This window comes from Symphalangus syndactylus, chromosome 24 (genome assembly GCF_028878055.3).
Source record: "Symphalangus syndactylus isolate Jambi chromosome 24, NHGRI_mSymSyn1-v2.1_pri, whole genome shotgun sequence".
Taxonomy (NCBI): domain Eukaryota; kingdom Metazoa; phylum Chordata; class Mammalia; order Primates; family Hylobatidae; genus Symphalangus; species Symphalangus syndactylus.
The window spans coordinates 20,901,334-20,928,221 of record NC_072446.2 but is presented as its reverse complement, the minus strand read 5'-3'; the positions used below and the strand labels follow the sequence as shown (position 1 = coordinate 20,928,221).

The 26,888-nt window shown below is 47.1% G+C and overlaps 1 protein-coding gene across 1 annotated transcript in view; it reads right to left on the bottom strand.

The window, feature by feature from the left end:
• The window catches only part of ATP9A (ATPase phospholipid transporting 9A (putative)), a 174,123-nt gene that overhangs the window by 27,154 nt on the left and 120,081 nt on the right, over positions 1-26,888 (bottom strand). The window contains exons 15-18 of the mRNA XM_055266582.2: positions 14,404-14,565; positions 3,861-3,953; positions 2,476-2,559; positions 99-269 (exon numbers count right to left, since the gene is read on the bottom strand). Of these exons, the coding sequence (XP_055122557.2) occupies positions 99-269; positions 2,476-2,559; positions 3,861-3,953; positions 14,404-14,565 (510 nt within the window). The remainder of the gene's footprint in view (positions 1-98; positions 270-2,475; positions 2,560-3,860; positions 3,954-14,403; positions 14,566-26,888) is intronic.

The following is a 26,888-nucleotide window of genomic DNA, read 5'->3' as shown; positions in this document are numbered from 1 at the left end:
CTGCTCCTCCCACCCTTTCCCCCTCTGATCTCCCTGCACTGCTGAGGGATAACTGGCATTGCCCTGGAGTGCCCTTCCCTGAGGCCAGCCTGCCCTACCTTGATGCCAGCGTTCCTCAGGGTCTCCAGCGTGGGCCGCACGTCTGCCTGCAGCTGGTCCTCCACACCCGTCAGGCACAGCAGTTCCATCTCCATCTCCAGGCTCTCGATCACCGTGGCCACTTTGAGGGAGCGGTCGTGCACACTCAGCTTGGCCTGGACGTAGCGGGCCTGGGACACACCAGCAGATGCAGTCACTGCTTAGGGTGAGGAGAGGCCAGGCTGACTGGCCAGTGCCAAGAGTGGAAGGGCCACGCCCGATCCCCACCACACAGGGTGGGGGACCCCAGCAGGTGCGCTGGACCCCACAGGGGTGACATAGGCTTCTGGCTTCCTCACAAGTCCTCCATGTAGACACTGCACAGACCTGAGTCCCACCCAACACTCTACACTCACCTGCTGGGAGACTTCCAGCAAGTCACTTAACCTCTCCGAGCCGTGGCCACGAAATGGCAATAACAGCACCAACCTCATTGGGTTGTCTCAGGGACGGACACAACCAAGATCTCAAAAAAACAGTAAGTTCTCCCATACGCAACATGCACTTTGTAAACCAAACTGTGGGTCACCAGGTTTTCTAAAGACCAAGTCGAGCTTCTGAAGACCATCAACCCAAACTTCCGCTTCTTCTCTTTATCATGTTAGCAAAAACCTGGAGGAAAACCAGTCATCTCCTAATGGGCCCGCTCGAAGCACATGCTTTTAAAATTAAAAGGCAGGTAGCATTTATCAGGGCTAGAACGCTTGTTAAATAATGGCTTACAAAGAACTCAAATATATTAAAGAGAGATCCAGGCAGTTTCCCCGCGTGGAGCAGGGCAGGGCCCCACGAAGCGTGTCCCGCCTCCCTCCCTTGCATTCCTGCACGCTGGCTTTAAGCCAGGCACCAGAGACACGGCCGTAAACAAGACGAGGACCCTCCCCTCAGGGAACACACCATCTATGGGATGGGATGACAATAAACAAGTCAATAATCTGGTTCAACCCCAACATTTTTACAGCTTAAAGAAATTAGGGAGGCCGGGTGTGGTGGCTCACGCCTGTAACCCTAGCACTCTGGAAGGCCGAGGTGGGCAGATCACCTGAGGTCAGGAGTTGGAGACCAGCCTGGCCAGCATGGCAAAACTGCCTCTACTAAAAATATAAAAATTATCCAGGCATGGTGGTACATGCCTGTAATCCCAGCTACTTGGGGGGTTGAGGGAGGAGAATCACTTGAACCCAGGAGGCGGAGGTTGCAGTGAGCAGAGATCGTGCCATTGGCACTACAGTCTGGGCAACAAGAATAAAACTCTGTCTCAAAAAAAAAAGGAAAAGAAATTAGGGAGCCGAACCAGGTGCAGCGGCTCACACTTGTAATCCCAGCTACAAGGTGGCTGAGGGCAGGAGGATGGCTTGAGGCCAGGAGTTTGAGACCAGCCTGGGCAGCATAGTGAGACCCTGTCTCAAAATAAGTGTGCAAAAAAAAGAGAAAAGAAATTAGGGCTCCAAGAGAATGATTTATGCCAAATTTTCCTGAAGGCATACCATGTGCCAAGGACTATCTTTAACTATTAAGGATATAAGAATAAACCAGGCCAGACGCAGTGGCTCACACCTGTAATCCCTGCACTTTGGGAGGCCGAGGCAGGTGGATCACCTGAGGTCAGGAGTTCGAGACCAGCCTGGCCAACATGGTGAAACCCTGTCTCTACTAAAACTACAAAAATTAGCCAGGCATGGTGGTGGGCAACTGTAATCCCAGCTACTCTGGAGGCTGAGGCAGAAGGATCCCTTGAACCTGGGAGGTGGAGGTTGCAGTGAGCCAAGATCACACCACTGTACTCCAGCCTGGGTGACAAGAGCAAAACTCTGTCTCAAAAAAAAAAAACAAGAAGAACAAACCAGACTTGTAAAGTCCCTGCCTTCAAAAATATTTTATTCCCAAAAGGAGATGGATAAGATGAATGTTAAAAAAAAAATATGAACAGGGTCAAGTTTATATTTTTCTGGCCTCTCCAGATTCAACTCCTAGACATATTTTTTGGCCCCAAATGGTAGCACGCAATGATAGTGACAAGTGCAATGAGAAAAGTGAAATGGTGTGATGGATGGAAAGTGAGAAGGAGCCTTAGACAAGTGGTCCAGGAAGACTTCTTGGAGGACATGGCTTTTGAGCTGAGACCCAAAAGAAGCGAGGGAATGGGCCATGGGGCTCTGTGGGTGAAGAGAGTTCCGGGCAGACAGAACAGCCAGTGCAAAGGACTTCAACAACAGTGAACCCGGTGTGCCCAGAAACGACATCAGAATGGCTCGCACAGGATGAGGGATGGTGGAAGGAGTGACTGGGAGGCAGGCAGGGCTGCAAAGGTAATGGAAAGGTCCCAAAACAACTTACTTCAAAGTCCTGATACTGCTCCTCTGCAAGAGACTTCTTTGCCACCACAAGCACCCGCAGCCCTTCTCGGGCCATGTTGCCACACTGAAAAACAGGCCACAGTCAGAGTGGGAGCGGTGCTGAGAGCTCCTGACTTCACTGGGGAAGGACCAGTGCCCAAGTGGATGTGCCCCTCCCACAGGGACAGAGAAAATGGCAAATCGCAAAGTTGCTTTCCCCTACGGCAATCCTCCCTGGAGCAAGCTTTCTACAGGGGAGGTTGCAGAGAGGCAGCCGGTGAGCCAAACACGGCCCACACACAGGTCGTCTTCGACTAGCACATATATGTTTCCAAATTTAAGTCAACATTGTGTGGTCTCACACACGAATCTGGATTGCTGAATGGGTGGAAAAACTGAGCATCTGACAAAACCAGATGCATTTTCCCAAATAACCACAATCAATGATGGCTGAGGAGCGGTGGCCTCCGCGTGTTCCCAGGAAGTGGAGGTGTCAAGTGAAGAACACTCCAGCACGTTTTACACGCAAAGTGCAACTCTGCTCAAAATCACAACCTGTTTGTTCATTTGCATTAACTGCCAGGCCCCTGTAGGCATTTGAGTTTGCAATCCTCAAACGGAGAATCTAATGCAAAATGTAAATTCCCCACCTAGAGCTAAGAGATGGGACAAAAATGGCCTGAAAAGCCTGAGCACTGCCTCCCTCCTGTTGCTGGCCAACTGTCCATGTCACAAACTGGATTGCGCAGCCTCTGATGTGGCCCCCACAGACCCCACCTCCTGCAACTCACATTCTGGTATAATCGCCTACCCTTTGAGTGTGTGCTGGACCTAGTGACTTGTCCCTAACAAACAGAATGGGCGAGAGTGAGGGGATGTCACATCTGAGATCAGGTTAGTAAAGACAGTGAATTCCATCTTGTTTGCCCTCTCCTGTTCCATGGCCTGCTCTCTTTGATGAAGCCAGTTGCCAGGCCGTGAGTGGCCCTATGGGAGAGGCCCACCTGCAAGGAATAGAGGGCGGCCTCTGGCCAACGGTCAGCAAGAACCTGAGACCCTTAGTTCAACAGTCCAAAAGGAGCTGAATGCAGCCCACAACAACTGAGTTTGCTCACAAGTGGATCCTGCCCCAGTCAAGTCTTGAGATGAGACCATAGCCCCAGCCAACATCTGAATTATGGCCAGTGGGAGGCCCTCAAGAAGAGGATGCAGTTCGGCCACACCAGGATCCCTGACTCACAGAAACCATTATATATTAAATGGGTGCTGCTTTAAGCAGCTACATTTCAGGGTGGTTTGTTACACAGCCACCAATAACGAATACAGAGACCCACCTTACCATGCAAGGGGCTGCCTCTGCAAAACATGCTTCCAAGGCCTGCTTACCTCTTCCTCCAACCAGTCATTGTACTGCACAATGCCAGCCATGACCACATCTGCTCCCTTCATGTAAAACGTAATTTCTCCAGTTGATTCATCCTAGAGAGGGAGGCCGGAAGGAATGAGAAACTGAAAGGAACACCCTCTTTCAGCTGCAAAGCCCGCTTCCCATGACAGACAGTGTACAAAGTGCACTTAACAGACACCAATGTTTTTTCACTTGGCTGAAGATGAAAATCGAGAAGGGGCCTCATTTAGGGGCAAAGGCTACAGAAAGTAAAAGGAAAACTCAAAGCACTTGGAAGATTTTCAATGATGAAAGCAAGATCAAATGGATTTAAGACCTTTGTTTCGGAAGTTATTATTATTTCAACTGGAATAGACTCACATGCTATGATTTTAGATTTACACTTGGGACTGCAGATATCATCAAACTGTGGTCCACTGAAAGAATAGGGAAGATAAGGACTAGAACAGGGAGTCTCAACCTCGTCACTGTGAACATTTGGGGCCGGATAACTCTTTGCTCTGCGAGGCACCTCCTGTGCACTGTACAATGTTGAGCAGCATCCCTGGCCCCTACGCACTAGATGCCAGTCATACCCTCCATGGTGACAACCAGAATGTCTCTAGACTTTAGCAAATGTCTCCTGGGGGCAAACTGACTGTCTCAGCTAAGAATAATTCCAGATCCCTATGTCTAACTAAGGACTTGCCTAGAGATCCAATTACCCAGAGTTTCAGTTCACCCTGACCAGATTTTGTGGGTAGTGGGTAGCACCATGGCACAGGCATCAAATGCTTGGGCCAAGTACCAGTTTCTAGTTGTGTGCAGCTGGACAAGCTACTCCTCTTCCCTAAACGTCAGTTTTCTCACCTGTAAAACAGGAATCAAGCATGTAGCACAGAGACTGATGCACAAAAAGGGCCCCTCAGTGGTATAACTGCTGCTGGGATGAGAGTGACTTCCCAAGTCCCCCAGCCATACTGTACGTAGAGAACAAGGTTCAGCCCAGTACTCTCAACAGGGCAATGTGGCCCTCCAGGAGACATGTGGCAATGTCTGGAGACACTCTAGGTGTCACAACACAGGCAATGTCCTACTAGCATCTGACGGGTGGAGGCCAGGGGTGCTGCTCACCCTCCTACATCACACAGGACGCCCCCAACCACCACCAGGAATTCCTCCAGCCCTAAAAGTCAACAGTGCTGAGACTGAGAAGTCCTGGCTTTGAGGAATGGATGGCGCAGCCACAGATCCTTCCCCCATTTTCCCCCAGTGATTCGTGTCGCTGGGAGGTGGGAGGCAGTAAAGATAGGCGAGAAAATTGAGCATGGCCATCAATACCTTGTGCCTAAATTTTGCTACTCCAGGAAGCGCAGAATAAATGCCCAGGAAGTCTTCATTGAATATGGAACCGTGGAGACAAAAGTGACTGCATCTCAAGCTGGGTGTGGTGGCTCATGCCTGTAATCCCAACACTTTGGGAGGCTCAGGTGGGTAGATCACCTGAGGTCAGGAGTTCGAGACCAGCCTAGCCAACATGGTGAGACCCTGTCTCTACTAAAAATACAAAATTAGCTGGGCGTGGTGGTGCATGCCTGTAATCCCAGCTACTCAGGAGGCAAGGCTGGAGAATCACTTAAACCTGGGAGGCGGAGGTTGCAATGAGCTGAGATTGCACCATTGCACTCCAACCTGGGCAACAAGAGCGAAACTCCGTCTCAAAAAAAAAAGTGACTGCATCTCAGGTGCAAATGCGCCATGCTGACTTCTGATTAGCCCGTGAACACCCCCCCCGATTCCTACTTAATTCACCGTCCTTCACGTAAGAACATGTCAACCTCGATGTTATCGCACAAATTACAGGCGATGACACATACAGCTTTCTTGCCTCTCCTGGAAGGTGCCCGTAATTGTCCTGCTGGGGCACGCGGACCCTTTCCCTGTGGTATAAGCCCTGGGTCTAGGGAGTAACAGTGTGGAGATCCACCTGTTTTCCTGCCGCCCAAAACTACACTTCTGTCTGTTCAGCTCCCCCAAAAACCACACTTCCATCTGTAAGTTTCCCCTTTAGTGACAAACTGGATTTGCCTGCCTTGTTCTTTGGTTTCAGGCTCCTTTGGAGGCCACTTTGTCTATGCAGCCCTTTCAGGGAACAGAAATATCCAAAATCAGATTAGTGGTAGAGTTTCCTCTTTTAAAATAACTTTCAAATGCCCCTTAATCACCGACAATCTTTTAGAACAACATGCTGACTCATAAGAGCACCCCCAGGCCAAGACAGGCACCCACGTTTAAAAGCGTTCAACTGCACACTTTATCTCTGATAGACTGCGGCTATGCCTGCTCTTGACGCAGGCCAAAGAGAGCTGTGGGGTCTGCACATTAAAGCATCAGAGGTTTTATTTTTTCCTTCCCCCCAACAACCAAAGGGTGCTCAACAACATGGCTGTAGGAAATGATGCTCCCAGCCCAGCTTCCTCACTAAGAAAAGGGCTCGGGCGAGTTCACAAGTTCTGTCCAATATAAATACCGCATCAACGATCCCCTCCCATGAGTCACTTCCTCCCACGGAGTTCATCACAAGTTTATTTCGTTCCCATATTATGGCAAGATTACGCCATAAATTTACAGAGATCGGCCGGCTGTGTGGCATTGTTTGGGGGCCTCATCTTTTCCCACTGTGGTCTGCATCTGGCACCTGCTCAAAGGCCTCTTTTAGTCCAGCAATGACAGCGCTATGATGATCTACAGCCACGATCGAAACCCGTGGCTCCACGTGGGAAGGGGGAGAAGGCATTGGAACATCTTGTACGCCACAAAAACAAAATGGGGACACAACCTTCCTGCAAAAAGACAGCACACGAGTCCTTCTCCAACCTTGCCTGATTTCTTAAGAGACAGAGATTCACACAAGGAAATGGCCTTGCTTTGTGGGTGCACGAAGGTGCCATCTCGCACTGTGCATGTGCTCACATGTGTTTAAAAAAGAGACAGGGGAGACCCAAACTGGGGCTGTCCACAGTCACTAAACCAAGTCAAGAGAAGTTTTCTTTTTTTTCTTATTCTTTTTTCTTTTTCTTTATTTTTTTGAGACAAGGTCTTGCTGTGTTGCCCAGGCTACAGCGCAATGGCACAATCATGGCTCACTACAGCCTCGACCTCCTGGACTCAAGTGACCTCACCCTGGACCTCCTGACCTCAACCTTCCCAGTAGCTGGGACTACAGGTGTGCACCACCATGCCCAGCTAATTTTTTTTGCTTTTTATAGAGATGAAGTCTGGCAATGATGCCCAGGCTGGACTGAAATTCGTGGGCTCAAGTGATCCTCCTGCCTTGGCCTCCCAAAGTATTACAGGCGGGAGCCACCGTACAAAGCCTAGAAGAGGTTTTACAACTGAACTAAAACTTCCTCACATCAGTTAATTGGACAGTCATTTGCATACAGCATTTGGGTTATATGAACACATCATAACAGGGTTTCTCAGGCCCTTCCTCATGGTGGGGGCTGTCCTGTGCATTGCAGGATGCTGAGCGGCATCCCTGCTCTCCACCTGTGAGATGCCAGTAGCACTCTCAGCCTCTGGCTGTGACAACCACAAAGGTTGCCAGACATTCTCAAATGCCCCCAGGATGAGAACCACCACATTAGAGGAGTGTGGTGAGGTTTGTGCCAAGGGGAGAACTAGTCCAAAAGCCCCAGAGGCCCAGTTCCACCCACCCAATCAAAGATAAAGAGGTCAGAAAATGAGAAAAAATAGCAAAATAATACTTATTTCATTAAAGACAACCTCACCAAGATGGACATTCACAGCACTATTTTTAGTAGTCAAAACTGAGAAACAAGCTAGGCGCAGTGGCTCATACCTGTAATTCCAGCACTTTGGGGGGCCGAGGCTGGTGGATCACCTGAGGTCAGGAGTTCGAGACCAGCCTGCCCAACATGGTGAAACCCTGTCTCTACTAAAAAATGCAAAAATGAGTCGGGCGTGGTGGCAGGCGCCTGTAATCCCAGCTACTCAGGAGGCTGAGGCAGCAGAATCACTTGAACACAGGAGGCGGAGGTTGCAGTGAGCCGAGATTGCACCACTGCACTCCAGCCTGGATGACAGAGTGAGACTCCGTCTCAAAAAAAACTGAAATTGAGAAACAGCCTAAGCAGCCAAAAAACAAGTTAATGAATGAAATAGTGGCACATTCTTTCAACAGAACACTGCACATGCATTAAAAATCACTAAAATCAGATTTTAATAATATGAGAAAATTCTCATCGTATACATATAGTTCAATGAGGGAGGAAGTTTAGGAAGCCTTCTATGGAGTTCAGTGCTAATTTTATGAAAATGTGTGTGGATATTAACACTCAGATATGCTTAGAAAAGAGACTGAAAAGAAATCCCTTGAAAAGGTAAAAGGTCTTTTGGGGGGTGAAAATAGAGATGAACTGGTCAGGCACGGTGGCTCATGCCAGTAATCCCAGTACTTAGGGAAGCTGAAGCGGGAGGACTGCTTGAGGCCAGAAGTTTGAGACCAGCCTGTGCAACATAGAAAGACTTTGGCTCTACAAAAAAATTTAAAACTTAGCTGGGCGTGGCAGTGCATAGCTGTAGTCCCAGCTACTTAAGAGGCAGAGGCAGGAGGATCCCTTGAGTCCAGCAGGTCAAGGCTGCAGTGAGCCATGTTCATACCGCTGCACTCCAGCCTAGGTAACAGAGTGAGACTCTGTCTTGAGAAAGAAAGAAAAGAAGAGAAAAGAAAAAAGGGAGGGAGGAGAAAGAAAGAAAAGAAGAGAAGAGAAAGAACAGAAGAAGGGAAAGAGGGAGAGGGAGAGAAACAGAGGGAAGGAAGAAAGCATGGGAGGGAGGGAGAGAGGGAGGGCAGTTTTAATCCCCCTCTTTACTTGTAACTTTTTGTTCTAAATGCCTTAACTGTAAATGTTTTTTAATAACCTGGGAAGGGGGGCATGCCAGGTTAAAACAAAAACAGATCTGCCCATCTGACAGCATCACAGACTCTAAGCACAGAGTCCCTGCTCTTCCTGCTGGAAGACACATGAGCCACATCTCAAAAAAATATAACACGTCCTTCACAACTAGATGAAGCATGGCGTATGCCGTTCACTTATTCTAGGATGGCTGATATTAGGGACTGTTCAATGATGAGTCAACCCTCAAATGACCTTAGCAGAGCCCACGGCCCTATATCTTGAAAAAATTCAGGCTGGAACAAAATTAAAGTAATTCCATAGGAGATAATGACACTCATTCCCCAGGAAACACCCCACCCACAGGATCTATGCTGCTGCTCCCAGACCACAGATGTTCTTGACATCAGATGCACACTCAAGATACGGTTTAGAAGCCATGGATCCAGCCAGGTGTGGACCAGTGGGAAAAGCAGCAGCTGTGTGGGAGAGAAAGCTCCCTCTCCACCCAAGAGTTGCCAAGGACACAGGTCCTGCAGAGTCTGAAAGAACCTACCGGTCGGCCTTTGGACATAAAAATCCCCTAACGCAGGGCCGAGTGTGGTGGCTCACTTCTGTATCCCAGCACTTTGGGAGGCCGAGGCAGGCAGATCACGAGGTCGGGAGTTCGAGACCAGCCTGGCCAACATGGAGAAACCTCATCTCTACTAAAAATACAAAATTAGCCGGGCATGGTGGCACATGCCTGTAATCCTAGCTACTCGGGAGGCTGGGGCAGAAGAATCGCTTGAACCCAGGAGGCAAAGGTTGCAGTGAGCTGAGATCACGCCATTGCACTCCAGTCTGGGCAACAAAAGCGAAACTCCGTCTCAAAAAAAAAAAAAAAAAAATCCCCTAACGTGTGACGTTTCAAAGCATATTCATGGTGTGCGTCTCTGGTTCCTCAACACAAGAGCTCAGTGCCACCTCCATCTCCTCCTGGGCAGAAGTCTTGAAAGTGGCTCGCAATGCCCCCCATCTCCTGGTACTCATGCCGTGCGTCAGCCACCCCCCTGGAGTGGAGCTGGGCCTAGTGACTTGCTTCTGATAACAGCATGAGGCTGACGTGAGGGGAGGTCACCTCTGACAGTGGGTGACAGAAGACTGTGACTGCCATCTCATTCACTCTCACCTGCTCACTCTGAAGAGGTAGCTGACAGGGGAGCTGACTACAGGGAGGCCCTCGTGGGAAGGCACTGAGGGTGGCCTCTGGCCAACAGCCAGGAAAGAAGTAAGGCCCTCAGTCCAACAACCCACCCAGAGCCAAACTTTGCCAACAACACTGACGTCTGTATGTGGATCCTACCACCATAGAATCTTAGACCCCTTGACCCCAGGCTGTGAGAGACCCTGAGCCAGAGGACCCAGCCAAGCCTGCCACAGAAATTGTCCTGGCCACAGAAACTATCAGATAGCAAGTAGAAAATAGAGCCCCCAGTTAGGTGTGGTGGCTCATGCCTGTAATCCCAGCACTTTGGGAGGCCGAGACGGGAGGATCATTTGAGCCCAGGAGTTTGAGATCAGCCTGGGCAATATGGTGAGATCCCATCTTCACCAAACAATAAGAATTAGCAGAGCATGGTGGTGTGCACCTGTAGTCCCAACTACTTGGGAGGCTGAGGCAGGAAGGTTGCTTGAGCCTGGGAGGTCGAGGCTGCAGTGAGCCGTGATTATGCCACTGCACTCCACCCTAGGCAACAGAGCAAGACAGACAGATGGACGGACAGATGGAAGGAAGGAAGGAAGGAAGGAAGGAAGGAAGGAAGGAAGGAAAAAGAGAAGAGAAGAGAAAAGAGAAAAGAAAAGAAGGAAGGAAACAGAGAAGGGGAGGAGGAAGGAAGGAAGCAAGGAAGAAAGGAAGGAAGGGAGGCAGGGAGAGAACAAGGAAGGAAGGAGGAAGGGATGGAGGGAGGAAGGGAGGGGAGGGGAGAGGAGGGGAGAAGGAGAGAGAAGGAAGGGAGGGGAGGGGATGGGAGGGGAGGGGAGGGGATGGGAGGGGAGGGGAGGGGATGGGAGGGGAGGGGAGAAGGAGAGAGAAGGAAGGGAGGGGAGGGGATGGGAGGGGAGGGGAGGGGATGGGAGGGGAGGGGAGGGGATGGGAGGGGAGGGGAGAAGGAGAGAGAAGGAAGGGAGGGGAGGGAAGGTGACGGGAGGGGAGAGGAGAGGAGGAACTTCCTTACTCCAGGGAAACACATTTTCTGGAGTAAGGGAATGCATCTCCTTGTAAGAAAGACCCCAATGGATGTCTAAGACCACGAATAATACTGACCCCATATACACTATGTTTTTTCTTACACATACATACCTATGATAAAGTTTAATTTCTGAATTAGGCACAGTAAGAAATTAACAACAATAACTTATAACAAAATCGAACAATTATAATATGCTGTAATAAAAGTAAATAAGACTTGCTTGAACACAAGCACTGCAATACCACAACAGCCAATCTGAGGGTTCCTGAGTGACTAGCAAGCAGGCAGGTAGATGGCGTGAGTACGCTAGACAGAGATGATTCACGTCCGGGAGGATGGAGTGGGATGGCATGAAATTCGTCACACTACTCACAATGGCACACAACTTAAAACTTATGAATTATTTCCGGAATTTTCCATTTCATATTTTTAGACTGCAGTTGACCATGGGTAACTGAACCTGCAGATAAGTGGGGATTACCATAACGCTGTTTTAAGCCACTAAATGTGGGGCAATCTGTTATGAAGCAATACATAGTTAATATCCTACCCTAACATTACCGTGGGTCCTTTGTCAGCTTTTCGATGTCCCTCTCGTCACACCCCTGCCCTAACCCCCAAATCCTGGGGTAGAGAGCTGGGAGCTGGAAGCCAGGCAGCCTGGAGTGAGTTCCAGCCCCACTAACTCCAGCTGTGTGAACTTGGACAGGTTTCCCAGCCCCCACCCCCAATTCTAGCTGTGTGAACTTGGACAGGTTTCCCAGCCCCCTCAGTTTCAGCTGTGTGAACTTGAACGGTTTCTGAGCCTCCTTCCACTTCAATTTTCTCCTCTGCCAAACATCAGTCCTAACGGTACCTATCTCACATGGTTATGTATTAAATGAGTTACTTTATGCAAATCACTTAGAACAGCCTCTGGCACACAGTAAGCCCCTGGGCGGGGTAATCCCAACACTTTGGGAGGCCAAAGTGGGCAGATCGCTTGAGTTCACGAGTTCCAGACAAGCCTCGCCAACATGGCAAAACCCCGTCTCTACTAATAATACAAAAAATTAGCCGGGCATGGCGGCACACGCCTGTAATCCCAGCTACTCAGGAGGCTGAGGCAAGAGAATTGCTTGAACTTGGGAGGTGGAGGTTGCAGTGAGCTGAGATGGCACCGCTGTACTCCAGGCTGGGTGACAGAGTGAAACTGTGTCTCAAAAAATAAATAAATGTTACCTGTCATTCCTGTCATTCTTCTTACTACTACTGCTGCTAGCGGCTACTACCATTTCTACTACTACCCCGGAGCTGCCCACGGCACTAAAGCTACACAGTAAATGATCAAGGAGAAGAGTGGTGAGAAGCTAGGAGGGTGAGAAAAAACTGAGTTGTTTATTTTAAGTATCTTATTTGATAACTTCCCTAACATTAAAAAAAAAAAAAAAGACAACTGGCTATCACTGTTGAATCCTGCTCACTTCGGCACTGACTGTGAGTCTACCGTGTGCCAGGCAGGAAAGCTAGGCACAGGAGACACGGGAGAACCAAAAGGATCCTGGCCCCTGTTCTAACCCACAGGGAGAAAAGACAGGTGGTGACAAGCAAACTCTCAGGAAATCAAGAATTTCAGTGTGATGAATGCTATGGAAGAAGAACGAGATGCTCTAAGAGGTGGTCTGAAGTTAAGGAACCTGTAAGGCTGAAGGAGAAGTTGACAAGCCAAGCCTTAACTGAAAATACTCCACCAGCAGGCAGGGAGCAGGGCCACGAGCCCAGCAACCTACGTTATCAATTTCTACTTCTACTAATGCACGCTATTTTTTTTATTTCCAAAGGTTTTTGGGGAACACGTGGTGTTTGGTTATATGAGTAAGTTTTTTAATGGTGATGTATGAAATTTTCGTGCACCCATCACCTGAGCAGTATATACTGAACCCAACTTGTAGTCTTTTATCCCTCACCCTCCTCCCACCCTTTCAGCCCCCTGACTCGCCAAAGTCCATTGTATTATTCTTAAGCCTTTGCATTCTCATAGCTTAGCTCCCTCTTATGAGTGAGAACATACGACATTTGGCTTTCCATTCCTGAGTTATTTCACTTAGATAATAGTCCCCAATCCCATCCAGTTTGCAGCGAATGCCATTAATTCATTCCTTTTTATGGCTAAGTAGCATTTCATCATCATATATATATATAATAGTTCCTTTATCCACTTGTTGACTGATGAGTATTTGGGCTGGTTCCATATTTTTGCAATTGCAAATTGTGCTTTTATAAAAATGCATGTGCAAGTATCTCTTTCCTCCATGAAGCATGAAACACGTGGATAGATCAGGGTGGAGAGGATTCTCATTTGTTAAGGAAAAAAAAAAAAGTACAGAAAAGATGAAAGCGCCTTATTCCAAAGATTCTTAAGATCTGAAGCAGAGTTTTCTCCAACCAAGCTAAATAATGTGAAGAACTACCCCATTCCAAAATAGGTGTGGGATTGAACCAAGTACTTTGTATTTTTAAAGCTCCTTTGGAAAAATCAGATGATCATGCAGACTTCAGAACAACCAGGCCAAGTGGCATATGAATACCAGATTTTCCAGGCTCCCCAGGATGGAAAGTGTGATCTCCATGGGTAAAAAGAGAAAATAGAGGAATGGGCACAGTGGCTCACACCAGTAATTCCAGCACTTTGGGAGTCCCAGGCAGGAGAATCGGTTGATGCCAGGAGTTTGAGACCAGCCTGGGCAACACAGTGAAACCCTGTATCTATAAAAAATTAAAAAATTAGTCAGCCATGGTTTTGCAAGCCTGTAGTCCTAGCTACTCGGGAGGCTGAGGTGGGAGGATTCTTATGAATAAATTCTTTTAATAAGAATTTAAAAATTAAAAATTTTTAAAACAGCGAATAGAAAAACAACATATCAAATCAAATCAGACTCTTCAGACTGGCAAAATTTTTTAACACGCCCGGCCACAAGGCTTTCTTTTGGAGTGATGAAAATGTTTTGAAACATGAGGGAAGCGGTGGCTGGGCAACACTGTGAATGGACTAAATGCCACTGAATTTTTCACTTTAAAATGATTATATTATGTGAATTTCACCTCAATAAAAAATATATATTTAATATTAAACAAAATGGAATGAGAGATGTATTACCAAGAAATCCCCAATGGATGTTCTCTTTAACTTTCACTCCAGAACCAGGGATACCATAAGCTGATCACAGTTACGGGGTGTGTCCAATCAATGAACTAATTTCCTTTCTGCTTAGGGAATTATATTCCCTCGTTAGTGTGGGTGACAGATATCACAGTAAAGAGGGTTAGAAAGAATGTCAACCCACAGGGACACACGCAGCACACCTGGGGTTCTTAACCACTTTAAGCCATGAATAAACACGACTCACCCGCACGATGATGCCCATACGTTTGCTTTCATAGGTGAAAGGGAAGATCTGCAGGATGGTGAAGTTCAGGATCTGGTCGCCAGGGGTCCTCAGCTGCATGGAAGACTGGTCTCGGCCCACCAGGGTTAAGCCCACGCTTTCGGTCCACTGTACCAGGGCCACCTAAACATAACACGGGGTCGAAGGTCAGATGCACAGCCGAGAATCTGGGTTCACAGGCTGTGCCATGAACACAAAGGCAGAAGGGGGCTCAGAGACAGGGGAATCACAGTAGTCAACTGCCCTTAGGGACACCGAGTGCTCTGTGCTGGCCCACGACAGTGTCTGTTCCTCTGCGTCTGAGGGCTCCCACACTGACAGCTGCCCCTCTAAAAGGCACAATGCATCTTTTCTAGGCTCAGAGCAGGCTGCACACCGGAGGCATGGTGGAAAGAGACGGCACAGGATTAAGAGTGATTCCAACTGGGTGCAGTGGCTCAGGCCTATAATCCCAGCAGTTTGGGAGGCCGAGATGGGTTGATCACCTGAGGTCAGGAGTTCAAGACCAGCCTGGCCAATACGGTGAAACCCCGTCTTTATTAAAAATACAAAAATTAGCCAGGCATGGTGGCGGACACCTGTAATCCCAGCTATTCAGGAGGCTGAGGCTGGAGAATCGCTTGAACCCAGGAGGTGGAGATGTAGTGAGCTGAGATCACGCCATTGCACTCCAGCCTGGGTGACATAGTGGACTGTGTCCCCGTCCCCCCTCCCTCTGAGAAAAAGAGTGATTGGCACAATTACGGATCACTCCTGGAAGAATCTGCAACAAGCTAAACAACAAAAAAAGAAGGAAGAGAATGCTGACTGACACAGCCCTTCACCTTCAGGCTCTCCTTCCAGCCTCACGCACCGCACTGGGGGAGCATCTTCAGTGGTTCTCAACTGGGTGATTCTGTCCCCCAGGGGACCTGCGGCAACATCTGGGGGAATTTGTACTTGTCACAACTGGAAGGAGGTAACGCTGGTATCCAGTGGGCAGAGGCCAGGGATGCTACAAAACATCCCGTAACGCACAGGACAGACCCCACCAGAGAATGATCTGGCCCCAAATGTCAATAGTGCTGAGTGCTGAGGTGGAGAACACGGATCCACACGGAAGAGGAAGCCGAGGCTCAGAGCAGTTAATGAAGCTGCCCAAGGTGACAGCGCTGGCATGTGGCAAAGCTAGGCCAGGCTGTCACCTGGATCTGCCTGGTATAAAGTTCCACAGCACACACTCTTCCCTTCCAGGAGGCGTCGCACGGGTGTCGAGTCAGAATATTCTCATGGCCTTAGCCAGACGTACTCAGCATACGGTCAAAGGCATGAGGGTTGCAAACTCCAAGACAGGGGCCAGAGTGTTGATGCAAACAGCAAAGAGGGCTGAGTAGGGGCTGTGGCAAGCAGGAGCCCAGCCCCAGCCAAAGGGGCTGCTGCCACTATACACACAGGTGGCGGTTTCTGCCCTGCAGGGACGAGGGCCAGGGTGGATGGAGCTTCCAGTTTCTCATGAAAAAACAGAAGTTTAGACTTCTCCCCGAGACGGCCTAACTTTTAAATGGAAGCAATTGGCCAAGTGCTGTGACTCACACTTTTAATCCCAGCACTTGGGGAGGCTGACTCAGGAGGATCACTCGAGCCCAGGAGTTTGAGACAAGCCTAGGTAACACAAGGAGACCCCATCTCTAAAAAACATTTTTTTTAATTATTAGGGTGGTGGCTCATGCCTGTAATCCCAGAACTTTGGGAGGCTGAGGCAGGCAGATCACCTGAGGTCAGGAGTTCGAGACCAGCCTGGCCAACATGGTGAAATCCAGTCTCTACTAAAAATACAAAAATTAGCCGGAGGTGGTGGCATGTGCCTGTAATCCCAGCTACTCAGGAGGCTGAGGGAGGAGAATCTCTTGAACCTGGAAGGTAGAAGTTGCAGTGAGTAGAGATCACGCCACCCCACTCCAGCCTGGGCAACAGAGCAAGACTGTATCTCAAAAGAAAAAATTATTAGGGTGGGGTGGTGCATGTCTGTCGTCTCAGTTACTCAAGAGGTTGAGGTGGGAGGATCACGATCTGGGAGGTGGAGGCTACAGTGAGCCATAATGGTGCCACAGTACTCCCACCTGGACAACCAAGTAAGACCCTGTCTCAAAAAAATAATAATAGAGCCAGGTGCCGTGGCTCACACCTGTAATCTCAGCACTTTGGGAGGCTGAGGTGAGTGGATCACCTGAGGTCAGGAGTTCGAGACCAGCCTGGCCAACATAGTGAAACCCCATCTCTACTAAAAAAAATACAAAAAATAAGCTGGGTGTGGTGGCAGGCTCCTGTAATCCCAGCTACTAGGGAGGCTGAGGTAGGAGAATCACTTGAACCCAGGAGGCAGAGGTTGCAGTGAGCCGAGATCGCGCCATTGCACTCCAGCCTGGGCAACAAGAGCGAAACTCCATCTCAAAAAAAAAAAAAAAAAAAAAGAAGAAGATAACCAAACACTTCCAGTGGAGGTGACGCCTCCCAAGTACCCCTCTCCCTATCACCTACCCGCAACCCCTGTCAACACCCTCCTAAAACCTGCCTCCCCTACTCCCCCTAAAGGTTAAGCTTTATGAGAGGAAAGTGGGAGGGCCTTCCTTTTCTTCTTTCTTGATTTTTTGTAGACACTGTACCTTTGGACTTGGATGGGAATAAAGTGACAGCTTGTTTGGCATTGAAGTTGGAAGCCCTCCTGTATTCCTTTCCTGTTGTTGCTGTACCAAATTACTGTGCATCTGTTTTTTGTTTTGTTTGTTTTGTTTTGTTTTCGTGATGGAGTCTCACTCTGTCACCCAGGCTGGAGTGCAGTGGTGCGATCTTGGCTCATTGCAACCTCCACCTCCCGGGTTCAAGCAATTCTCCTGCGTCAGCCTCCCAAATAGCTGGGATTACAGGCACCTGCCACCACATCCGCCTAATTTTTGTAATTTTAATAGAGATGGGATTTCACCATGTTGGCCAGATTGGTCTCAAACTCCTGATCTCAAGTGATCCACTTGCTTCAACCTCCCAAAGTGCTGGGATTACAGGCGTGGGCCACCGCACTGGCCAGCATCTGTTTTAAAATGAAACAAATAGATTTTCTTACAGTTCTATAGATCGGGGTGGACACGGGACGAGGGTCTTACTGAGACAGGATCAAGGTCGCTTGACCACCATTGCTGCGTTGCTGCTGAGGCTCTAGGGGAGCACCTGTAGTCCCAGCTACTGGAGAGGCTGAGATGGGAAGATTGATTGAGCCTGGGAGGCAGAGGCTACAGTAAACCGAGACCATGCCACTGCATTCTAGCCTGGGTGACAGAGTGAGACACTGTCTCAAAAAAAAAAAAAAAACCTAGGGTTCCTCTTGAGTTCCCTCCCGTTCCTTTTACCAAGAGACCTCTGCAGAAGCCACAAGGCAAAGGTATGTAGCTCTCCACCCCCAGTCCTTTCTTTCTCTGGAACCCCTGGATGTCATCTTGGCTGACCTGCTATACCCGGAAGAAGAGATCAAGCTGGAGCTCAAAACTGGGGTTCCAGTCCCCGCTCTGCCACCAGACCCCAGCCCCCACAGGCCTCTGCAAAATAAAGATCTTGGAGTAGATGACTATTTCTCATTTCTGCTCCAGCTCTGAAAATGCATCTTTATGCATCCTTAGTCTACTATGCTCAGATATCGAATTCAGCTTCTGTTGCTTCTATTAACTAAATTTACATTAGCAAGAAATTATTTTTCAAGACTCTCCTTTATTTAAGTTCAAGTCATAATGAGTCAGCCAGCACTAACTAGCTTTGAGCTTTGACCAATGGAAGAAACTATCATACTGACCTCTACCTTTCAAAGAAAGGATCAATCAAGTAGTGGGTTTTTCTGTTTTTTTGTGTGTTTTTTTAGTATTAGTTTTTGGCTACTGGCCTGCCTAAGTCTTTGAAAACTCATTCACTTAGTTATTTGTTTAATTTAATGGCTGTGCTATAGACAATGTTTATGTCCCCTAAAATTCATATGTTGAAACCTAATCCCCAATGTGATAGCAGTTGGAGATGGGGCCTCTGGGAGGTGATTAAGTCCTGGGGGTAGGTTTCCTCATGAGTGGATGAGTGCCTTTATAAAAGAAACCACAGAGAGCTCCCTCGCTCCTTCTGCCGTGAGAGACGGAGTGAAAAGAGGGCCTTTTATCAGCCAGGAAACAGGCTCTCACCAGACACCAAATCTGCCAGTATGCTGATACAAGACTTCTCAGCTTCCAGAACTAGGAGAAATAACTTCTGTTGTTTACAAGACACCCAGTTGATGGTATTTTGTTATAGCAGACCATGTTATAGCAGGCCAAACAGACTAAGACACTCTTTCAATATAGCCCTGTTTTGTCTGCTAACAATCGTCTTCCAAAGTTTAAAATTAACAAATCAGTAATGATTCACATATATAAAATCATACCGGCCGGGCGCAGTAGCTCATGTCTGTAATCCCAGCACTTTGGGAGGCCAATGCAGGAGGATCACCTGAGGTCAGGATCACCAGTCTGGTCAACATAGTGAAACCCCATCTCTACAAAAATACAAAAATTAGCCAGGCATGATGGCGGGTGCCTGTAATCCCAGCTACTCGGGAGGCTGAGGCAGGAGAATCGCATGAACCCCAGAGGCAGCGGTTGCAGTGAGCTAGGATGGCGCCACTGCACTTCAGCCTGGGCAACAGAACAAGACTCCACCTCAAAAATAAATAAATAAATAAATAAAAATAAGAAAAAAAAATCATCCCATCTGTCTATGTAAAAAAGCTCGGGTGCACTGTAAAAATGTTTATAGAGTGATACACATGGAAAGAATTACTTCTAGCTTTTACTTCTAGATTTTTTTTTTTTTTTTTTTTTTTTTTTTTTTGAGATCGAGTCTCACTCTGTTGCCCAGGCTGGAGTACAGTGGCGCGATCTCCACTCACTGCAAACTCCACCTCCTGGGTTCATGCCATTCTCCTGCCTCAGCCTCCTGAATAGCTGGTGCCCGCCACCACACCCAGCTAATTTTTTTTTTTTTTTGTATTTTTAGTAGAGACAGGTTTCACCGTGTTAGTCAGGATGGTCTCGATCTCCTGACCTCGTGATCTGCCCACCTTGGCCTCCCAAAGTGCTGGGATTACAGGCGTGGGCCATGGCGCCCGGCCACTTCTAGCTTTCTATACCACTGAAATGTTTCAAACATGTATATGCATTTCTTTTACGTTTAACTTTAATTAAATAAACATCCCAATACAATTCAAATATTACAAATACCTAGTTATGTACAAGCTAAAAAGCCTGACTAAATTTATATCCTTCCTTATATACCTATTTAGTAATAAAGTAAAAAAAAAAATTATTCTTCAGGTACTTTCAAACACTTATGGAAATGATTTTTTTATTCCTATTCTCAAGCAGCTATTACTTCGCCTGTTAATTGCCCTGAAAAGATGTGAAAAGTCTGTGATACTGGGCTTCCAGGAGATACACTAATTCCCCAAAAGCCTGCTCTTAACTTCAATCGAGAAAAAACCTGTAACTCCAGAACCAGAAGTGGCTTCCAGGGCTGGGCAGCAGAATCGGCCAGCCCAGCATGCCCAGCTACAGACCCCACAGGTCCATGTTAGTGGAAACGTTGAATAACTATAACCTGAAATGATCAGAAATGACAAACGCTTTTGAGGAAAGATCAATTACAGCTGTATGTAAACATCTTTTAGCCTTGCTTTCTTCTAGAGCAAGCTTCTCAGTGGAGCTTAGGAGCCTACGACAACTATTATCTGTAGCTCTTCCCCACCCCTGGGATCCACCATCCTAATCAAAACCTCTGCAGGGTCTGGCGAGGTGGCTCACACCTGTAATCCCAGCACTTTGGGAAGCCAAGGTGGGCAGATCACCTGAGGTCAGGAGTTTCAGACCAGCCTGGCCAACATGATGAAACCCTGTCTCTACTAAAGATACAAAAATTAGCTGGGCATGGTGGCAGGCACCTATAATCCCAGCTTCTCAGGAGGCTGAGGCAGGAGAATCGCTTGAACCCAGGAGGCAGCGGTTGCAGAAAGCCGAGATTGCACCACTGCATTCCATCCTGGGCGACAAAGAAAGACTGTCTCAAAAACAAAACAAAACAAGGATGTTCTCAGTCTCTTTGGGAGCTGATTCCAACAGGATCTGAGCACTGTAGGAAGTCTTTCCTTCTCCTCTTCCACTCTCCTCCACTTTAAGTCAGTGTTAATTTAAAGCTACTTTCTAACAGGACACATAACATCCCCCAGAGTCCTACTCAGGGAAGACCAGTTTAGAAGTGGGGTACTCACTAACACCTCTCAATTGTGGGCCAAACATCTGGGGAGTGAGCTAACTGCATTCCCTCCCAAAACACAGTGATATACAACAAGGTTACTTTAGTTAACATTATGGCTTCTTTTCAAGGAAATCACCCCTTATCACACAAGATAGAGGATTTCAGGGGCTTGCGTCTCACTGCTGTTAACAGCCTGAGTTAGGGTCTCAATAACTGCAGGTCAGGCCAGCAGCAGAAAACGCAACCTCGTTAAGGTAGATGAATGAACAGATACATTAGACACGAGCTGGATAAAATGCTGGAAAGGTAGAAAGGGCGGGGAGGGGATCCTGTCTCAGGAGTCTGTTGTGTTTTCTCCTTTGGATGACAAGAAACCGAAGGGGCAGAGCCCACACCTTTCCCTTCCTCAAATGCCCATGTGAGAGACTCACGTCAGAAACCATCCGTGAAAGGGCTTTTTCATCATTTCTTGGTCAGCAATAAACCACCTGTGACAAGTTTTTAAAGTTTTCTCTTTGTACCTGGGATGCTGTGCTTGGGAAATAAGCCAGATCACGTTCAGCAGCCTTGAATTCTTGTCAAAAGCAGGATACATACCAATCATCAGAGCACGTATGATACGAGGCGGGAATGTGACATCTGATAAAAGGGGTTATTTGGTAGCATTCAATAAGATAAATACTCAAGCTCACAAAGAGTCACTGGTCAGCCCTAATCCAGCCTTTCAAAATTATAAATCTATCCACAGACACACGGTTTTCTTCACTCAATACGAAAATACATTCAAATCCACCAGGCAGTGGTTGCAGGTTCAAATGCCGACAGGGGTTGGGAGACGAGCAGACAGGAGTAGGGCAGGGCCATGTGGGGTCAAAAGAAAACTGAGGCAGCAGCCGCCCAGCTTGGCCAACCACTGCCAGGTAGAAGTTGAGCCCACTATTTCCAGACCTGATCTTTCTTGAGAAAAACTAATTTTGATATAAAATCAAGTGATTTTTAAATATTGCTTCAAATTTTTTTTTTTAACATAGCATGAAACAAACAAAACACAGCCTGCTAGGAATCAGCGGAAGAGACAGTGGCATAAAAGGTCACTTCTTGCCGGGCGCAGTGGCTCACGCCTGTAATCCCAACACCTTGGGAGGCTGAAGTGGGCAGATCACCTGAGGTATGGAGCTCAAGATCAGCCTGGCCAACATAGTGAAAACCCATCTCCGCTAAAAGAAAAGTACAAAAAATTCGCTGGGCCGGTGGGTGCCTGTAATCCCAGCTACTCGGGAGGCTGAGGCAGCGGAATTGCTTGAACCCAGGAGGCAGAGGTTGCAGTGAGCTGAGATCACACCACTGCACTCCAGCCTGGGCAACAGAGCAAGACTCCGTCTCAAATAAATAAATAAATAAATAGTCACTTCTTGATCCAAATGTCTTGTACTTGAAATTGAACTTCCTATCACTTGACTGATAAAAATAAATACTTAAGAAGAAAGAACAGCATCATCTTCCTAAAATGTGATCATTAAGAAATGACTATAGACCAGGCACGGTGGCTCATGCCTGTAATCCCAGCACTTTGTGGGGCCAAGGATGGTGGATCACTTGAGGGAAGGAGTTCAAGACCAGCCTAGCCAACATGGTGAAACCGCGTCTCTACTAAAAATACAAAAAAAAATTAGCCAGGCGTGGTGGCACACGCCTGTAATCCTAGCTACTTGGGAGGCTGAGGCAGGAGAATCACTTAAACCCGGGAGGCGGAGGTTGCAGTGAGCTGAGATTATGGCACTGCACTCCAGCCTGGGCAACAGGGCAAGACTTCATCTCAAAACAAACAAATAAACTAAAAATACAAAATTAGCCAGGCATGGTGGCATATGCCTATAGTCCCAGCTACCCAGGAGGCTAAGGCAGGAGAATAGCTGGAACCCAGGAGGCGGAGGTTGCAGTGAGCCAAGATTGCACCATTGCACTCCAGCCTGGGTGACAGAGCGAGACTCTGTCTCAAAAAAGAAAAAGAAAAAAAAAAAGGAATGAGTATATATTAACTCTATTCTGAGCCAACACTAATATCACACGGGACAGAGCTTTTGCCTCTATGGCCCATGGATAAGCTAACACCAAGGGAGGCACATCTGACAGTTTCCTACAGTGCCTGTAACACACTGTCCAGCCCTGCTCAAACAGCCCCTGCTGTCTTCTTCTGAACAACTACAATCCTGTTTTGAGACCCCACTTCGGTGGTTAATCAGTAACACGGATGGAAGAATTCCCCTATAGTTCCTGACCTCTGTTCTTTGACCTTACCCCTTGGGTCCAAGGTCATGGCAACGTGGTGGTAAAACTCCAACACCCTCCTAAATCTTTCTGCTTCACACTCCGAGCTCATTCGTGTACACGTCTGAATGCTGTCATTGTCTGGACCTGAGGCTGAGGCTCAGGCTATGCCCAGGCATTGAGGGGAACTGCATACATCTTATGGTTCACCAAGAATGTGCTCATAAAAAAACAAACCAACCAACCTCGTAGCCGCAGAAGGACCGTGAGATTGCCTGTCCTCCCTGGCGCCATGTACTTGAGCTCTCTGGCAGTTTTTACACTCACGTTCAGCAACAAGGTTAAGACGAAGCAAAAGGAGACAAATGGGACCTTTTACACACATGGTTAAAGATATGCAGAGAGAACATGGAAGGCAATGCACCGTGGCATGATTTATGATAGCCAAAAGGGAGAAACCTCCTAAGTGGTAAGCTTAGGAGATAGAACAAATACTCTGTGGTGTACGTAGGCAGAAGAATATTGTATAGCCATTAAAAATCCTCTTATTGGCCCAGTGCAGTGCTTATGCCTGTAATTCCAGCACTCTGGGAGGCTGAGGCAGGACAACTGCTTGAGTTCTGGAGTTTGAGATTGGCCTGGGTGACATAGCAAGACCCCCATTGCTACAGTAAAATACAAAAATTATCCAGGTGTGGTGGTGTGTGCCTCTCATCCCAGCTACTTGGGAGGCTGAGGCGAGAGGACCGCTTGAGGCCAGGAAGTCAAGGCTGCAGTGAGCCAAGACTGCACCACTATATTCCAGCCTGGGCAATACAGCAAGATCCTATCTCAAAAAAATAAGCAAAACACATTAAAAAAGAAAAATTCTGTGACTTGCAGCAACATAGATGGAACTGAAAGTTGTTAAGTGAAACATGCTCATTTTAATTTTCCTTTCTAAGGGATGAATCCCACTGAGGTGGGTGGTAAAGGCAAGATACTCAGAAGATAGGCTGCCAGGGTCTGGCAGAAAAAGGCTTATTTTCACCAAGCTCGGAAGCTTCCCCAGATGAGAAAAGAGGTAAGAGACCAAAAAATAAAAATAAAAAATAAAAATTCCACTGCACTTGGGAGATGCAGAGTGTCTGAACATTACCTCCAAACAGGGGACCCTGTTTGGCTAAAAATAGCCAGAGACTGTGGAACTTCATCCAGTATCAGCCCTGAGTCTCCCAAACACAGGCATCTTCACTCTCTGGAGTGCTTCAGGAGTTTACAACGCACTTTCAAGCCATCATCCCCTGGGGAGGAACGTGGTATTGTGGGTTGCAAGTCCAGACTCTAGGCGTGGGCTGTCTGGTTTTAATCTTGCCAGCTATGTGACCATGGGAACTTTCCTTAGCCAGCTTACACTTCATCTGCAAAATGGGCACAATTGTTGTGACTCTATCATAAGAGGGGCTCATAGCCCAGGGCCTGGCACAGAGCAGGTATTCAATAGGTGGTCATTTCTCACTGCCATCAGTACCACTGTTATCACCATTACTACCTCATCTTTAGCAAGGACCTGTGAGGTCAATGGCCCTAGCCCCTCTTTACCTTTGAGGAGGCTCAGGTGCAGTAATCATTTGCTTAAAATCGCACAGCTAGGCCAGGTGTGGTAGCTCACACCTGTAGTCCCAGCACTGTGGGAGACCAAGGCAGGCAGATCATTTGAGGTCAAGAGTTCGAGACCAGCCTGGCCAACATGGTGAAACCCCGTCTCTACTAAAAATACAAAATCAGCCGGGCATGGTGGCGGGTGCCTGTAGTCCCAGCTATTTGGGAGGTGAAGCAGGACAATCACTTGAACCTGGGAGGTGGAGGTTGCAGTAAGCCAAGATTGCACCACAGCACTCCAGCCTGGGTAGCAGAGCGAGAATCTGTCTCAAAAAAAAAAAAAAAAAAAAAAAAATCACACAGCTGATTGAATTGAAAGTTACAAGTTAAACATGGCCAGCAATTGCACTGCAGAAGCAGGGAAGGCCAATGTGATGCCCTAACCTTCCATGAAAGTTAATGGACAGGGTCTTGAAATACAGACATGCGTTTATGCCATCGGGAGGCTACAGGAACCCACAGCAGATGTTTCAGTAAAACTCAGCCCTCCGCTGAGGTCACAGTACAATGATATTCCATGTCCTGGCACACTTGTAAAAACTGAGCTACTAAAAGCAAGGTACAAAGCTGCATCTATAGTTTACAGTTGTGCTTTTAAATTTTAAAAAATATTTCAATAGGCTGGGCGCGGTGGCTCATGCCTGTAATCCCAGCACTTTGGGAGGCCGAGGTGGGTGGGTCACTTGAGGTCAGGAGTTCGAGACCAGCCTGGCCAATATGGTGAAACCCCGCCTCTACTAAAAATATAAAAATTCGCTGGGCATGGTGGTGTGCACCTGTAGTCCCAGCTGCTCGGGAGGCCGAGGCAGGAGAATCGCTTGAACCCAGGAGATGGAGGTTGCAGTGAGCCGAGATCATGCCACTGCACTCCAGTCTGGGTGACAGAGTGAGACTGTGTCTCAAAAAAAAAAAATCTTATATATATATAAAATATACACATTTATATATATAATGTATAAATATATATATATAAATGAAGGGTGAGGGTAATTCTAATAAATGCAAAGAATTATCTCTGCAAGGATACTCAGATATTAATAACAGTGGGTGCCTCAGAGGAAGGGGCCTGGGAGAATGGAAGTCAGGGAAGGAGAGACGGGCTTCTCACCCTGTGCCACGAGCATGTGCTAGCCATGCAGACACTCTGCATGTTACCCAGAACTGCTGATTCATTGCTCTGGAATTATTCAGCTATTCAAGGCAGGGCGAAATACAGCAAGCAGCTTTCATTCATACACACATATGTGCATCCATGTGCACACACATACTCACATGGCGCATGGGCAAATACATCACACATACACACACACACAGACACATATATATCTGCACACAAGCATAAGTCCTACAGAAATGTGAAAGTCATATGACTTTCTTTTTTTTTTTAATTTTTTTTTTAGACAGTCTCGCTCTGTTGCCCAGGCTCAAGTGTAGTGGTGCAATCTCAGAAAGCCATATGACTTTCTAAAGGAAGTTGCTAATTCACCCACCTTCCTGTTCAATTATATGTACTACAGCATGATTCTGTACTGGTCCTCTCTCTACCTCTCTCTCTCTCTCTCTCTCTCTCTCTCTCTCTCTCTCTCTCTATATATATATATATATATATTATATATACGTATATATATAATATACATATATACGTATATATATACACATATATACATATATACATATATATACACACAAAGTAAATATTATTTTATGTATTTATATATTGTCAATATTTATTTACATAATATATATAATATATATTATTTACATAATATGTTTATATAACACATATTTATATAATATATATTATTTACATAATATAGGTTTACATAACATATATTTATATAATATGTAAATATTTACATATTATATAAATATAAATGTGCATGTCTTATATAAATACACATAAAATAAATATATATATTTAAATATGCACACATTTAGAAAGAGTCTGAGAAAATCTATACCAGAACATAAACAGTAGTAGTTATCGCCAGGTGGTAAGAATCACAGGTTATTTTTTATCTTCTTTTTGATTCTATAATTTCTCCCTTTTCTGTAGTGAGGACATTAGTACTTGTGATTTTAAAAGCTTTTTTGGCCAGGCGTGGTGGCTCACGCTTGTAATCCTAGCACTTTGGGAAGCCGAGGTGGGTGGATCATTTGAGATTAGGAGTTCGAGACCAGCCTGGCCAACATGGTGAAACCCTGTCTCCTCTAAAAATACAAAAATTAACCAGGCGTGGTGG